Genomic DNA, 15,234 nt, shown 5'->3' with positions numbered 1-15,234 from the left:
ATTTTCATTAAGAAACATGTTCATGAAAATAACGTTAAGGTTACAGTGACCTTAAATAGCACTTCAGACAATGTTTAACTGTACAATTTAAAGCACCTGAAATCCTGGTTCCCAGTCAACTATATGCTGTTTGCCTTAACTTGGCCCTGAGTCACTCCCCTCCACCACCTTACTGTTTGCACGCTGGCCAGAAACAATGACCCAGAAGGTATTTCTGTCCTGGTCAGCATATGTGCCACCCTAGGCAGCTTATCTTCTGTTAAATGCAGAACTAATTGGCACCCACCCTCTGTACCTATTCCGATAGAGCATCAGGATAAATTAAGAATGGAGCCACTCCTGGGGGAGTGATTTGTCTGTCTGGCCTTTTTACGGTGCCTGTGGCCGTGGCGTTGGTGGTGAAGGGCTGGAGACTGCCTGAACAGTATGATGCCTGAACATGCCTGAACAGGGCATGATCAACGCAAGCTGTTGGACTTTGTGCACCTTGTAGTTTCCCAGTGGTGACCGAGGCCAAGGATGTGGAGGGTGGTATGTGAGCCGAGGCACAGCAACATGGATTTTCAGAAACCCACACGCATACCCATGCCCTCTGACCAGCATGAGAAAGCCTCTTCAGACAAGGAGAGTATTTCAGGCGGTTTAGGAATTTGGCCAATGTAGATGAGTAATGCAGATAACATTTTTCTTTTCACCAACCACGCAGTGGAGGATGACGGCGCACACTTTGTCATCTTGGCGTTACGGTATGAGTAAACATGTCTTGGAGGTTTACAGGGGTATGAATTGGATGTGGATGAAGGGCACGGTGAGATGCTATGGTCAGACCATCAGAGGGGCCTTTCATCCATTATGGGGAAAGGACTTCAGCTCTTTCTGCCCATTGGGACAAACATTTCCCCTTCTCCCTCATTTTCCTGAATTGAAATCAGGGAGGAGCTCTGAGTCCTCTCCCTTCAATAGGTAAAATACTTTCACCCACTCCTACCCACCTATACCTGACCTGGAAGCAGACCATTGACCCTGCTTGGGAAAAGACCAGAAGCTTCACCAGGGAGGGCAAGTGTCCAGCCCAGGGATGGGCCAGAGGAGGAGGAAGGAGCCGCTTAATGGCAGCAAGTTCAGAGAAAACCATCCTGAGATGTCTCGCCTTCTCCCAGGCACCCTGCTCTGCCCGTGCAGAAGGAGCTCTCTGAGGAGTGTTCTCTTGTGAAAATTCCCTGAATTGAGGCTGCTCTTCCCTTGCACAACTTAGCTAGGAGCCACGACAGAGGCTTAGCTAAGAAAAGAATCAGAGCTGTCTCAGCCGTGTGTATGGATGGGCTTTGGAGTGAGAATTAAAAGAAGGAAATTCTGCAGCTGAAGGGCCATAGGGAGCTAAGCCATGTTTGCGTCTGTCGTGGTTTAACTTGTCCCTTTTGGCTTCAAAATACACAACTTTCTGGATCTTCAGTCCACAGCACTTGCAGCGAACAGGCAGGAGCCCAGCTGGGTGCACAGTACTTCCATGCAAGGTGGAGCTCGGCTCCCGGCCAGCTGCGGGCAAGCAGAGCTGCCTCTCCCTGAGCGAGTCCTCTCATCCCAGCAGGACAACATGCCACTCTCGTTTCTCTCTGGAGCATGGCCTGCTCCAGCCGCTGAACCCTAATGCTAATTTTCTTTAAATGTTCTTAGCTAAACTCTGAATGACTTTATTCAAACTGTTTCCAGAGTCTAGACAGACCTTATGTTCATGTTTCAGATGGCACTTCCATGCCTGGAGGCCACAAATATAGTGGACCTGATTTCTCAGATCAGAGTAGTGCTAAGAAAAAACTTTTGGCGTTCTCCAGATGTTTCATAGGTGAAAGCTCAGCTACATTTTATGTCAGATGACTGCAAAAACATGCACTGTGTCTCACCACAACTATAAAGCAGCCACACTTCATTTTTTTCTGAAGACAAATCTGGATGATGCTTGTCTTTTCCTCTGCAACAAAGATCATCTCAATTTTATCTGGGCAATTTGGGACACCAGATCTGTTCTCTTAGGTGTTGTTACCAAGACTGTCAGCCAAAGACAAGAAAATGGCTTCTCGAGAGCGCTTTTGAATATTCATGGTCCTAGGAGATCTCTTTCCATTGAAGGTGATGCTGATTATGGTGATTATAAATAAAATCAGGTTCTCAAACCCTACATAAATTTCCTCCATGTAGCTGGTCATATTCCTCCCTCCCCGTTCTGTATCTAGATTACTCACCAAATACTTAGTCTATGCTCATGTTAAAGAATCAGCCACCTGGATTGTCAAGTGGTCCCTTATATTATTCCACTGTACAAAGTTTGTCACAAAATAAGAAAAGACTTAACATCTCTAACATGGAACAGCTACAGAGGAAACTGAAAAAGAACAAGTGTGGTGGTAAGACCCCATAATTCTGCTGTGAGGTTTGTATAATCTTGATTTGTTTATTTTATTATATTATGTTTCTCAGGTCACTTTTCTTAGGGCATTTATTGAATTAGCTGATGCCTTTGCAAAGATCAGCAGTGAAGTATTATCACTGTTAATATTCATTGGATGTCTACATTGCAGGTTGTATTGAGTAGAGATCTCCATGCCAGACTGCTTCTGGTACTCTTGTTATCTCTGATGGCGCTGGCTCTAATATTTGCATGCAACACTGCAGCTTACAGTATAGCTGTACTTGAACAACTTATATTGTCAGAGATCCCTGTAAAAACATAAGGTTAGAAGTGTATTGTCTTTTAAAAGAAAGATGAGATTCTGGAGCAAAGCTCTGCAGTCAGAGGTGAAATGATCGCAAATTCTGGCTGCAGAACACAGGACCTTGGGTACCGATAGCTTGGACCTGGGAGCTAGTCATCCTGCAGTGAGGTATTTGGGCCCTGAAGATGAAACATTGCTGTGGAGACACTTTCAAAGTGTGTGGAAGCCTGGTGCTGCAAACGTACATGCCTTTTCTGCTGGAGCTGTGCTGAAGGTCCTGTCTCCTTCAGGTCAGCCAGCTCTAGTGTCCCTATCAGCACTCCCTAACCCTTTCCAGCTCAAACAGGTCCCAAAGCTTAGGCAATGTAAACAATGGGTCTCTTCAAATCTGACTTATCTGTGCTGAATTGGGTACCTGCGGGCAAGTGTGAACTGCTCTGCCAACAGCTCTGAGGGTGGGTAACTCGGTGCTTTTGCTGTGCCCTTCGCTGGGGTTGTGGGCTAGAGCAGAGCTTCGCTACCCCGTGCTCTGGCTGTGTTTCTGCCGGAACAACCCGTGCGTTCTGGTGCTGACTTCTGGAGGGAGAGGGGAGTAAAAGCAGCTTTCGCCTAGGAGAACGACCCCTTGAACTTCAGCTCGTCTTTCCTACATCAGAGCTGACTTTTGTTTGGGCTCTGCAGAAGCTTGCCTGCAGAGCTTTCTGCTTGTTTCTGACACTTAGCTACAGGCCATCCCTTGAAAGGGATTCAGGGTCTTCAAATGAAAGAGTTAAATTATCTGGGTTGTGTTTATCTTGTAATTAATGAATTGATTTAATGCAGGAAAGAAGTGATTCTGCACAGGAGGGTTCCTGTCACTCATGTAAGTTGTCAGCAGGCCACATTACCCAGATAGTACAAGTAAACTCAGAGTTTTTGGTTTTTCTGTGCTGTTTTCTGAACTGCTGGCAATGCTCTGGGAATAACAGGATGTGATGGGGGCAGAATAGCAAAGAGGGCTCGGCAGCGTGTTCTGCAGGCGTGAGAAAGCGCTGCTGGGAGCTCAGGAGCCTCCCCTCCAGGAGCATAAGCTCATTAATGACAGAGAGCACCCACCAGCATGCGGTCAGCTTTCAAGGCTTGTGCGTACGGTGCTTCCACTGGCAATGAGGGCCAGCTGGGTGCAGGCAGCTGCCTGCTGAACTCTGCCGTGGGCAGTGCCACCCTGCCCTGTATGGCTCCCTGCATGCGTGCACAGAGGTTAAGTTCCAATACAGCCCGAGCTCTCTGCTGACACTTTCCCCTGGTCAGTGATTGCAGCTCCGAAACACGGCGGGACCAGCTTACTCTGCTCCCTTGCTCACCTGGCAGTGCTTTGCACCCGCTTAGCACAGGGGTCGATGGCTGCTCCAGGCAGGGGGAGGCTTGGTGCCAGCCCTAAGAGTGTGAGCCTGTATTGTAGTATGGACAAGGTGCTGGGATTTATTAGCAGATGGCAAATGTTAGACTGCACTTGCAAAACTGAAGTGGTAATGCTGTGAAAATATAGGGCTGCTCGTCCTGCACAGGGAATAAAGTGTGAGGCATCTTTGCCCAGAAGGTGGTATGTGCTCTGGAAAGGGAAGAGTGCTAAAAATGATATTGTCCCTGGAGAATCTGAATCTGAAGAGTCAGGGAGCTGGGTTTCTTCTGAGCAGAAAAGAGGAGATGCTGGGCTGACCTGGCAGGGGACTTCTCAACTGTTAGAGGCTTGGCTGAGATGCTTGTGGGGTGGTGTGGAGTGGGGATCACCATCAGGATGATTGAAAGTGGTGAAATGTGGTGTGGGGAGGCAATGGTGACAGCGTGGCAGCTTATAGGGTGCGCTAGTAAAGACAGCAACGGAGGAAGAAAATGAACGGCTGTGGTGGAAGGGGGAAGCAGCGTGCTTGGCAAGGCAGGAGAAGGCGGTCTGCTTAGTTCAAGTGTTGGGGCAGAGGGTTTTCTCCTGTTTCACACACATTTCTCCATCACTGTGTGATTTGCTTTTTTGTAGTGAATCTCACAGGACGGTGAGAAAAGACTAAGAAGGAATCGAGCAAAGTCTGGTATGATCTGCACAGTGGTGAAAGAGGAGACAGTGTATGGGGCTGGCTCTGCTGTCACAGGGACATGAACATGTCTTTCTCCCGTGTCTTTCCCTTTTCTGAATCCTGGATACAGCTCCTCTGCCTCTCTTCATGTCCCTCTGCAACCCAGGCAGCTGCTGGATCCAAACCCACATAGGAGAGCGGCCGCCGTTTTTTTGTAGGACTGTGAAAGAGAAAGAGACCGAAACCAGTGGGAGCTCAGCTTCTACAGGTTACTCGTACCATGGGGACAGCCGTGGACTGGGCAGCTTGGACTTATTGTGTTTTTGTTGATCCCTTGGAGGACTTTGTTTCGCCTTGAGTGTCTCAAACTTCCCCTTGCCGCTGGCGGCCTGGGAAGCTGCGGGTCGTTGATGAGTTATTGGGAAAGGTACCTAGGAGGATGTAAGATGCTTTGTAATACCTTTCTGCATCAGGAGTGCAGTGTGCTTTGCAGGGAGGTTGGTGTGGAGCCATGCTGCAGCCCTGGGAGGTGGTGGTCCTAGCAATAGCTTTCTGCCCCAAGCGCTGGCACTGCACAAGTATGACGGATGAATTTCATACTGTGCTGTGCTTCAGGAAACAAGCGGTGTGCAGGTAGACCTGAAAGGGCAATTTAGCAGGACAGGTTGTAATCACATTTAGAGGGATTTGGCCAGGAGGAAGGTAGGCAAAAAGTCATTGAGAAGCCCTGCTGCCATTTTCTGTACTGTAATTTAAATCCTCCAATCGCCTCGTCAGGTGCCTTGGAGGCACCCACATTCTCTAAGCACGTGTCTTCACTGGTAGAGGTTTCTTGGTACCTCCTCCTGCTCTCTCAAACCCTTAAGCCCTAGTTGCACAGCAGCTGCACTGTGCCTCAATGTAGCTTGGTTTCACAAGCTGGATGGTCTGTTGCCTAAGCTGCCCACAGGGCTGGATTCGGTGAGCTTTTTACCGCTACAGCTTTGGCAATGCCCTGTAATGTGGAATTGTATAATCGTTGCCCCTCCACTGCCACGCTTCCCCTTCCCGCAGGGCTCGAAAGGCCTCGTGGCTGTAGCACTTGCCCAGATGCCCAGCCCTTGTGCCAGTGTGTGACTGCTGGGTGGTTGTGTGTAGCAGCGATGGGAGCGGGTGCTTGGGCGGCAAGGCCCAAGAGCCTTGCTTCTGTGAACCCCCACAGCTTCGGTGTGAGAAGCTTCCGGGGATGCGCCCATCTCCACGGAGTGGGTGCCTAGATCCCGTGTGCCATGGGGTGCCACGGTGTACTCACTGGCCGCCTGCCTTACGGCACAGAGTACCGTGTGGCGCTCGGGCCACCAAGGGCAGGGACCTGGGCTAGCAGTGCAGGAGGGCAGGCTGCTGCGTCACCCGCGTCCCAGCAGCTGCCTCGTGGGGCTGAGCCCGTGTCACCCACTCCCCGCCATGGGGGCCCTACCGCCACATCGGAGCACCCGCTTTCCCGGGGCGGCCACCCCCTCCCCGCTTCAGCTGGAGCGCCGGGCGCATCCTCAGCGGCACCCACGCAGGCAGCCGGCCAGACCCGCCGCCCAGCCCCGGCCGGCTGCTCCCCCCGCCGGCCAGGCCGGGTGGAGGAGGAGGCGGCGGCGGCGCGGAGCCCTCCGCCCCCTGCGGCGGAGCGGGGGGAGCGAGGCGTTAGGATCCGGCGGCGGCTGGGCGGCGCGGGGCCGGAGCGGGAGCGGGAGCGGGAGCCGGAGCGGTGCCGGGGGAGCCGCCGCGCCGCCGCCGCCTCTGCCCTCCTTCCTCCCGCAGCCGCCCCTGCCCGTCGAGGCAGCGCTCCCAGGCTCCCCCGGGGCGCTCGGCATGAGGAGGATCAGGGCCAATGCCATCGCCATCCTGACCGTCGCCTGGATCCTGGGCACTTTCTACTACTTATGGCAGGACAACAAGCCCCGCTCGGCGGCCGCCGGCAGGTCCGCCGGCAGCGGCGGCGGTAGCGGCAGCGCCCGGAGCGGGCAGAGGGCGGCCGGCAGGCTGGAGCTCCGCCGGGAGGAGAGGACCATCCCCCTCATCGTGAGTGAAGCCGCGGCCGCCGAGCATCCCGCCCTGCCGCGGCGAGGAGGGATGCTCGGGCAGCCGCCGCCTCGGGCGGGGGGTGAGCGGGGCGAAGGGGAGCGAGGAGGGCTTCGCTTTGCCTTCGGGTTGCTTTGTATTTATTTTAGCATTCGTGCTTGTCACCATGGCAGCCGTTACAATCGGGGAGCGGGGTGGGCAAATCTCAGGGGAACAGAGTAATGCCGTGGGTAAAGTGCGAGTTGTCTCCGCCGGCTCGCCCGGGCTCTGCTCCTCCGGCTGAGAGCGGCTGCCCTTGGCTGAGGAAAAGGGTGGGTGAAACAGCTGGAAGGTTTTTGGTTCGTGTTCAAGAGGCTCATACATACATACATACGTGTATATATATATACACACACACACATATATATATGATCACAGTTTTTTCCCATCAGGGCCAGATAAGAGCCATGACCTCTCACAAGCCCTTCCTCCGGCCAGCTGGGCTCTGGGCATTGGGCCGGGGGATGTGAGCGGCACTTGCTGGGGGGGACTGTGCAGCTGGTAGCAGCTTCTGCCTCGGCTCCCTCCGCTTTGCTGCCAAATGGGGGACCTGGGCGCAGCTCACGAGTTTTGTCTGTTTTAAGCCAGAGACAGCAGTCTGCGGGTCGGGCTCAGGCTAGGGTTTGGGCACGGTGGGAGATGGGGGGAGCCGTCGGGGCTCCTTCCTAACCCGAGGGGTGGTAGTGGTGCCCTGATGTGCTACTTCAAATTTGCTTTGAAAGCCCCACACTCTGCCCTCCCTGGGTATCTGTGGGCTCAGTAGGGTGATAAAATCGAGCTCCTGACTTAAGGATGATGAGGACCTTTCTGCTCTGTCCATGGAGGAGGTTTGTCCTCCTTCAGCCTGTATAACAGCAACAATAAAGCTCTCCAAACTCTAGGCAATAGCTTCATAAAAAATAAACCAGTCCCTGGAGCAAAAGTGGCCCAGCAATACCATTCCCAGGAGTGATGCAGCTGAAGCAGTTCGCGAACTGCACTGTGTGTCACTCTTTGGCTGCAAATCCATTTATCAGCCGGTTACGCACACATGGAAGCAAACAAAAGCAGCAGCCTGGTCGGAGTTGGAGCAGGGGCCGGGCACTGGGGCTCTCTGCTTCCCTCCCTGACTGGCACTGGGATTTTTTGGCCTGTGTCTCTCTTTTCTCCACTGGTAAAGTGGGGGTGGCAGGTGTGTGCAGGGGTGTTGGGGAAGTCTCGTGAATGTTTGAAAAATGCTGTCAGAGCAGCCCCAGCCCTCCAGCAGTAGGGTGGAAACCCTGCAGCTGAGACCCTCAGCCATCGCTTGCAGCTGCCAAAACTCAAAAGTCAAAACTGAGGCTCTCGAGCAGAGCGAGGATGTTATTTGCTGCTCATTAGGGCCGGGGGCTGCCAGCAGTTCAGGCTGCTCTGCTGTGAGACCCTCTATGGAGCAGGACTGTGGAAATGAATACGGTGCCTCCCGTATTCATTCATGCCTCCTCCGGGCAAGGAGCTCTGTGCGAGTGCTGTTATTGCTGTAGCCCTTCGGGCGTGCTGGGAAACGCTCTCAGGCTGGCCAGGGCCGAGTTGAACAAACGGAGGACTTGGAGCGCTGCTGCCTGTCAGATTCCACCTTAGCAGTGGGGGAAGCTGCCCCTGAGCCCCTGATTTCTTGCGCGTGCTTGAACATGCTGCTCTGGCAGTTTTATTTCTCCATTCCCCCGCTTATGCCTTCCATGTTTTTTTATTGCATTTACTTTACTCCCTCTCAGAGGGCTTGTGAGGTTACAGGAATCCGTATCGTCTGCCATGCACCTTAAAATCCTTGGGAGGAGGATGCTGTGGCAGTGCCACACGTTGTTATATTGCTGCTGTTTGGGGGGAGGCGGTAGGCGCTCATGGCTAAGCACAAAGCCTCTCGTTACAAGCTATAGCGCCGTACAACAGCTGCTCCAAATCTGGTCCTGCTCGCAGAACGACATAAAGCATCCCCGCTCTGCTCCACGCCTGAAATCCCTTAGCAGGGAAAAATAATGATCCTTTGCCTCTCCTGTCCCTCTGTAACTGGGGTCCCAGGATGTGCCAGCCACCCCCGCATAAGTCCCAGTCCCGCAGCAGACAGCAGCTGGGATGAAGGAGGACCCTCTCCTGATGCACCTGACAGTGGGGCATGGTGGAAATATCACATCCTGACCTGCCATGATTTGTCTGCATAGAGAAGGGAAACAGGAGGGGTTTGTGGTGTTTGGGCTTCCCCTTGTGCGTGCAGAGCGGTTTCCCAAGGATTTGGTGGGTTGCCATGAGAGGCAAGCTGGTAAAACGCAATACATGTGCTGCTGTGTCTATGCAGTGGCATGGCTATCAGAGAGCCTAACGGGCTTCGCTGTGACGGGAGGCGAATAACGAGCCGTCCCAGCCGCGGCCTCTGCCTGCGCTGCTGGGGCAGAAGCAGGGAAGCGACTGCAGGTGGGCGTGGGGTGGGAAGGTCAGGAGGGGTCCGGGGACAGCACCCCCCCGCAGAGGGTGGCACCTAGCCGGGGTCTGAGCAGCTGGTCTCCTAGGCTGAGTTGACCGTGTGAGCTGGCAGGGCTGGTTACGCAGGGGCTATAGCTGTGCAAGCGGCCCTCAGCACGCATCCTTCTCCGGCTCCTGGGCGCACAGCATGCGGGCTGTGGCGCTGCCCACCGCCCTTTCCCAGACAGCATGGAAAATGTGCCATTTCAACCACCCCGCTGGAGAAATGATGAATCTAGAGAAGCGGCTGTCCTTTTGCCATGCAGAGCCCTCAACCCTGAGTTCATTCCCCGCAAAGTTAGATTACTTGACTTAATATATAATGGTAGTCTTGTGTAAGAGGAGGCGTGCCTGTGCTCCGCCTGCTTCTCGTGTCCCTTGGCCTTCTGCAGAGCCACTGAGACAAGCTGCCCATTTTGATCCAGCTTTTGGTTTCCTCTGCTCTGCGTGAGTGATGATGTTGGAGTTCAGGTTTGGGCTCATCTGCAAATAAGGGTGACTCATGTGACTTATGGGTCTCTGGAAAATATTTTTTCAATTTTCTAAAGTTGGCTGCTTTTCTGTCTGGGAAAAAGAAAAAAATCTTGTCTTTTGGGTGAGCGAGTCCAAGAGTTTTTCTCTTGCGTCTATGCTGTGACATTTCAAATTCTGGGCAAATGAAGGTCAATTGCATGGGTTTTAAAAATTGAAGTGCTTTCTGGGCTTGTGGTTTTGTTCTTTATTCTCTCCCAATGCAAAGAATAAAAGTCACCTCAGGTAAAAACTATAGTCAATTGCAAGTCTCAACTTGAAACTGGTTTGTTATTTGTTGACCTCATGTTTATTAGCACAACTTCAAACTTAAAATCTGGATGTCTGACTCCTGGAGTCAGCAAGGGAAATCTTTGAATATTGAAGTTGGGGCGGGGGGGCTGTCAGAGATCAGTGTCCCACATAGCTCGTGCATTAATAGCAATCCTCCGGATCCCTGCTTTATATCCAGAAATCTTGAAATGTGGGCTCTCTGCAATAGCCTCTCCCCAAACAGGTCCTACAGATGCTTGAAATAAAAATGCAGAAATTGGTAAAGGTCAGGGCTGACTTGGTGGCATGCCGAGCTCCTGCATGCTTCCCCTTTCACCCGCCACAGGGGGTGGAAACATGAGTGAGTACCACAGTCCTAGGAATGCATTTTTTCTCTGGAGCACAGCATAGTTTCATATAAATTAGGAGGAGCCCTGGGACCTCTGGCAGTTGGTTGGTGTGTTGGGTGTTTCTGGAGGATGGACTTCTTCCCTAGGCTCTTTTCTGTCCCTCCCAGGCAGGAGGTTGCCTCCTGCTCCTTCAAAATTTCCCAGAGGCAGAAGCTGTGCAACATGTCTTTTGGAAGGGCTTTGGCATCATTTCCACACTATGTATGGGCAGTTAATCATTCACCACGTGCTGCTCATCTGCTTTAGCATGGCACTGATGGGCAGAGCCCAGGACTCTGTTCTCCCGCCTCTAAAGATCGCAGCGTGGGAAGCTTGTCCAGTGTACCTGTGTCCCACTGAAGAGAGCAAGGCCATTGCTGTCGCGTGGGCAAAGCCACTTAGCCAGAGGGGTGGCTGGTAGGTAGCTTTGAAAGAGGAATTTTGCTGTTGGCTGACTGTGAGCTGAGGATGGGAGTATTTGCTCCCATTTCCCAGTCAAAAGCTGAATGTGAGGCTGCCTGCGGGCTTGTGGCACCCTTGCTCTGGGGTGGTAGGAAAGCAACAACATGCCTGGAAGATGGAGACAGAAGAGTATCATTAGTTAAATGCTGTGAATCGTGTTAGGCTGGTGCCCAATTGCTCTTTGGAGCAGGTATGTTGTCTCTTATCTTTGTCCTGCCAACTTTTGTGACCTGTGTAACTCCTCTGTGGCCCTACTAGAGTCTCTTTGGCAGCTGAGAGACCCTATATTATAATACTGGCTCAGGTTGCCTGGGCTCAGCTCTCCTGGCTGCTCCCTACCTCTGTGCTCAGCCGTGTAAAATGAGCACCGGGGAGATGAGATCAAGGCGTCCTTTTCACTTGTAGCAAAGGGTTTCTAAATGCTCTGCAAACATCGCTGAACTGAGTGTCACTTGCCTGTGGTGAGACAGCGAGCAGGAGACTCCTCTGGGACGTGCTGCTGAGTACAGGAGGTGTCTGTACGCATCAAGCAAGTTGGCAAGGAAAGATGTCAATCGTTTGATTCCCCCCTCTTGTTTAGCCAGAAAATAGGCAGTGGCTGGGATTTACCTGCTTCTCTGAGTAGCTGAACTGGCAAGTTTAGCCATGCTTGTATTTGCCACGATGTAAGATCACCTTGATGTATGCTTTTCAGACCCTGGTAGACTTAACTAACTTGGCCAAACAGTGTGCTCTGCTGCATTTGTTTTCTGTTGCCTTTGGCTGTGGGTATCTGAATCCCGTGGAGCACGTGCTGGCTGATGTTCACCATTTGTTTGTGAATGATTTTATTCCCGTCCCTTCATCACATTCCCTCTGTGCACAGCTTTCAGGGGATGCTGTTTCCCTCACAACTGGGATAAGCTGCAGCTTTCGTGGATTGATAAGTGATATCATTTTTCAGGGACTTGTATCCCACAGGGCTCCTGCATGTGTGCCTGCCTGGAGGCAGAGCTTGTAGCCCTGGGGATGTAACACTGGGAACCGAGGTGGATCCTAAATAAAAAAAAAAAAACCAAACAAAAAACAAAAACCAAGAGGGGGAAGAGCACTAATTCCTTGCATTGGCATACTGTCGAGCTTGTGAAGTACATATTTGATTTCATGTCCTGCTGTGCTGTGGAGAGAGAAGGCCTAATACTTAATGAGATGCCACAGCTCATTTCAGCAGCTTCCTTACCATTTGACTCTTACCAGGTTGCTCACTTTTGAGTCTCCTGCCTTTTGGGGCAAAGATCAGCAATGTGGCTGTATACATTTCTTTCTGCTCTTACACTGGGCGGCTGTGTGTCAGTTTGCATGCGTGTGAACACAGCACAGGGGGCTGTATGGTCTCCCTGAGGCTGTCTGGTCTCCCCAAGGCTGCTGCGCTGCCTGTAAGCCAGACCACCTCGGGTGCAGGTGGCAGGAACTCAAGTCCAGGGAGGCACGGTGAGCAAGCCGGTGAAGTCGCCAAGTTCAACAGCTTATGAAATGCTCTTGTTTTCTTAAAATGTCTTCTTCCTTTCAAGTTAAAGGAAAAGTGAAGGAGACTTGGGCTCTCCATCCTGCCAGCCTGCAGAGCAGCTCCGCTCCCTGTGGCTCTGCAAATATCTGGGGTGCTGGAAACAAGATGGAAAAGAAACTGCAGGTCGTAGTGGTGATGCTTTTGCAGGGGGAAGGTGCCCCCTCCAAGTGCTGGGTTTGTCTGTGCCGTTCAGCCTGGCCCGTTCCCCTGCCAAAATCCAGCACCTGCCTGGCTCTTCCCTGCACCTATATGGCCTCTGCTCTTCCCAGTTTATTTTAGGGTGCAGGGAACAGCCCTTAACGCTTGGGGTTTTGTGGCAGCCGTTCCTGCTGTAGCCAGACCCCTGCAACACTGATTTTTTTTTTTTTATTTCTGTGGGATCTCTCTTATGGCAGATGAGAGGCCTGTGCCAGCTCCCTGGGAAAGGATGACTTGGTAACTATTTCTCCAGGGGTATTACTGCAGGAGGAAGATTCAGTGACAGTTCGACAACTTAATATTTTATTTATGGTGTTTATGTTTTAAAAATGTGGGAATGAATGCTGTTTGCCTAAATGGCGGAAAACGATTTTATATTTAATTTGTTCCAGTGGCCCATGTGGTGCATTAAAAAGTAAAATAAAAATAAGTGGTTCACAATAACAATATTAATAAAATCCAGTTGGCAGCACTGGCCTTAATTGTTAATAAAAGCGACGAGGTAGCTGCAGTGAGGTAGCTGGGGCTCGGGGAGCGTGGCGGTCTGGGCAGCCTGGGATGGTTTGTAGAGGTGTGGGGGGGTGAAAGTGCAGTGCTCCTGAAGATGATTTTTTTACCAGAGCCTTTCCATTAAACAAGTGGGTGAAGCAGCTGCAAGTTTTAGCAAGCTGAAGCGTTCTTTCAGTATGCAGCTGCTTCCCCAGTTAGATTTGTCTTTGCATACAGAAAACTGCCCTAAGATTTAAAAGCTAAAAATTTAGCAGTGTTTGCTGGAAACAGAAGCCTTTGAGAGACATCTCAGGTCGCTGTTTGCCGTGGTGAAACTTGGCCCAGGTGCTTCATCCTGAGGTGGGTAGGTTGGGAGTCACCTGAAAGGCAAGGGGAGAAGATCTGGTTTTGTTTCAGCAGCACTGAACTGGGACTGCCTGTGTTGGAGTGCTGAAAAATGACTTAATTATTCCTCTTAGAAAAACATGCAATGTAGCACAAAGGCAATGAAATAAACAGAGGCGAACGTGCTGGGGATGAAGCACGTGGGTCAGTGGGGGACCCTGGCTCGCCTGTGCTGTGCATCGTCTCCCTTCTGCAGGGAAAGCCCCAGGGCAGATTGTGGCTGGGCAGGATCTCTTGGTCTTCCTTGGCTCTCCCCAGGATGCCAGCTGGTTGTTCCTGTCCCATGGCATCTCAGTGACAGTCCCAGGACCTCGTTCTCTCTTTCCTGTTTCAGTGGCATATGCTGCTCCCTTGTGCTCCTCCAGCCCTATCTGCCAGCTCCTGTGGTAGGGTTGTAGGCTCTTTGGGAACTCGTTGTGTCAGTTGTCACTGCTGTTCTGTCTGTACAGCACCTAGCGCGGAGGCCATGATCCACAACATGTCCCATGCTATCGCATTAAGGTAAAGACATAACTAAAGTGAGACTCATAGACTGGGAGTCAAGCTGGCTTACTGACTGAGCTGCAAACTCATCCTCCTTAAAGGCTGCTGTGCCTCAGTTTCCCCAAAGTCTAAAATGGAGATTTTATCTGCCTCACAGGACTTTTGGGAGGCTTAGCTTGCAAGTTTTGTAAAGGGCTGGAGATGAGAGAACCTTAGCAAAACATTTGGTTGAGTTTACCCTTTGTATACCTTTGAACCAAGAACAGGATTAGCAGAAATGCAGCAGGTCAGGGATGATCTGCTCCAAGAGGAAGATGTTAAAGGAGCAGCATGGGCTGGTCCATGCACTGAACAACAGGATGTATGAGGAAAGGCTGCGTCCTACCTGCTGCTATCTTGCACTGAATTTTTAGAAGCACATATTCTTGAAACTAGTAAAAGTGATAAAGGACAGGAGGTGGACTGTCCTTATCAGATTTCCAGGTCCCAATTGTGCTTGTGGCTGTGAAGACAGTGAGATATATAGGGGTACATTTTAAAAAAAAAAACAAAAAAAGGGTAAAAAAAAAAAGTGGTCTTTTGGGCCTCATCTTTGCAGAGAAATTACCCATGTTGTGATGTGCTTTGAGCATATGGGTAATTTCTCAGTGTTGGTAGATCCTGGGTTTTTGATAGGCAGCTGCGTGCTCCCTTTGGAGCTGCTTTCTTTCGGCTACTTCAGGGGCATCGTCCCTGCAGAGACCTGCCTCAGCTCCTTCTGCGGTGGCAATGCAGGTCCCACAGCACTGTTGGTGTCTAAGCCCCACGCTACCCCGGGACGTGAATGAAGCTGCCACGTGGGGCTGCCCCTGGGCGGAGAAGCTGTTTTGGCTGGTCAGATGATGCTCGGTTGGTCGTCCTGCCATGACGGAGCTGTAGGGTTGACTTTGCAGTTCAGGCTTCAAGGCTGCCGTGGTCAGGCTGGGGTAGTACTCTAACTTACGACTCTGTTATAGCATGGGCACTGATGACATTTGGCTAAAGCCGCAGAAAATGATGTACTTTAACCTCTTGTTTTCATTCTCCCACTTTCCAAATTTTTCATCTTGTAAGCTGAAATGTGGTCCTTGTGAGGAGGCTTTGTTTTAAAGTAGCAGGGAGAGAGAAAGCAA

General features: G+C 51.5%; 1 protein-coding gene across 1 annotated transcript in view; it reads left to right on the top strand.

Annotated features, from left to right (window-relative positions):
* Positions 1-6,604: 6,604 nt before the first annotated feature.
* GALNT16 (polypeptide N-acetylgalactosaminyltransferase 16) overlaps positions 6,605-15,234 on the top strand; it is a 79,067-nt gene continuing 70,437 nt past the window's right edge. The window contains exon 1 of the mRNA XM_050897107.1: positions 6,605-6,818. Within this exon, the coding sequence (XP_050753064.1) occupies positions 6,605-6,818 (214 nt within the window). The remainder of the gene's footprint in view (positions 6,819-15,234) is intronic.

The sequence above is a fragment of the Gymnogyps californianus genome, chromosome 5 (assembly GCF_018139145.2).
Source record: "Gymnogyps californianus isolate 813 chromosome 5, ASM1813914v2, whole genome shotgun sequence".
NCBI classification, from domain to species: domain Eukaryota; kingdom Metazoa; phylum Chordata; class Aves; order Accipitriformes; family Cathartidae; genus Gymnogyps; species Gymnogyps californianus.
The sequence above is the reverse complement of the archived record's forward strand: the minus strand, read 5'-3'. Positions and strand labels throughout refer to the sequence as shown.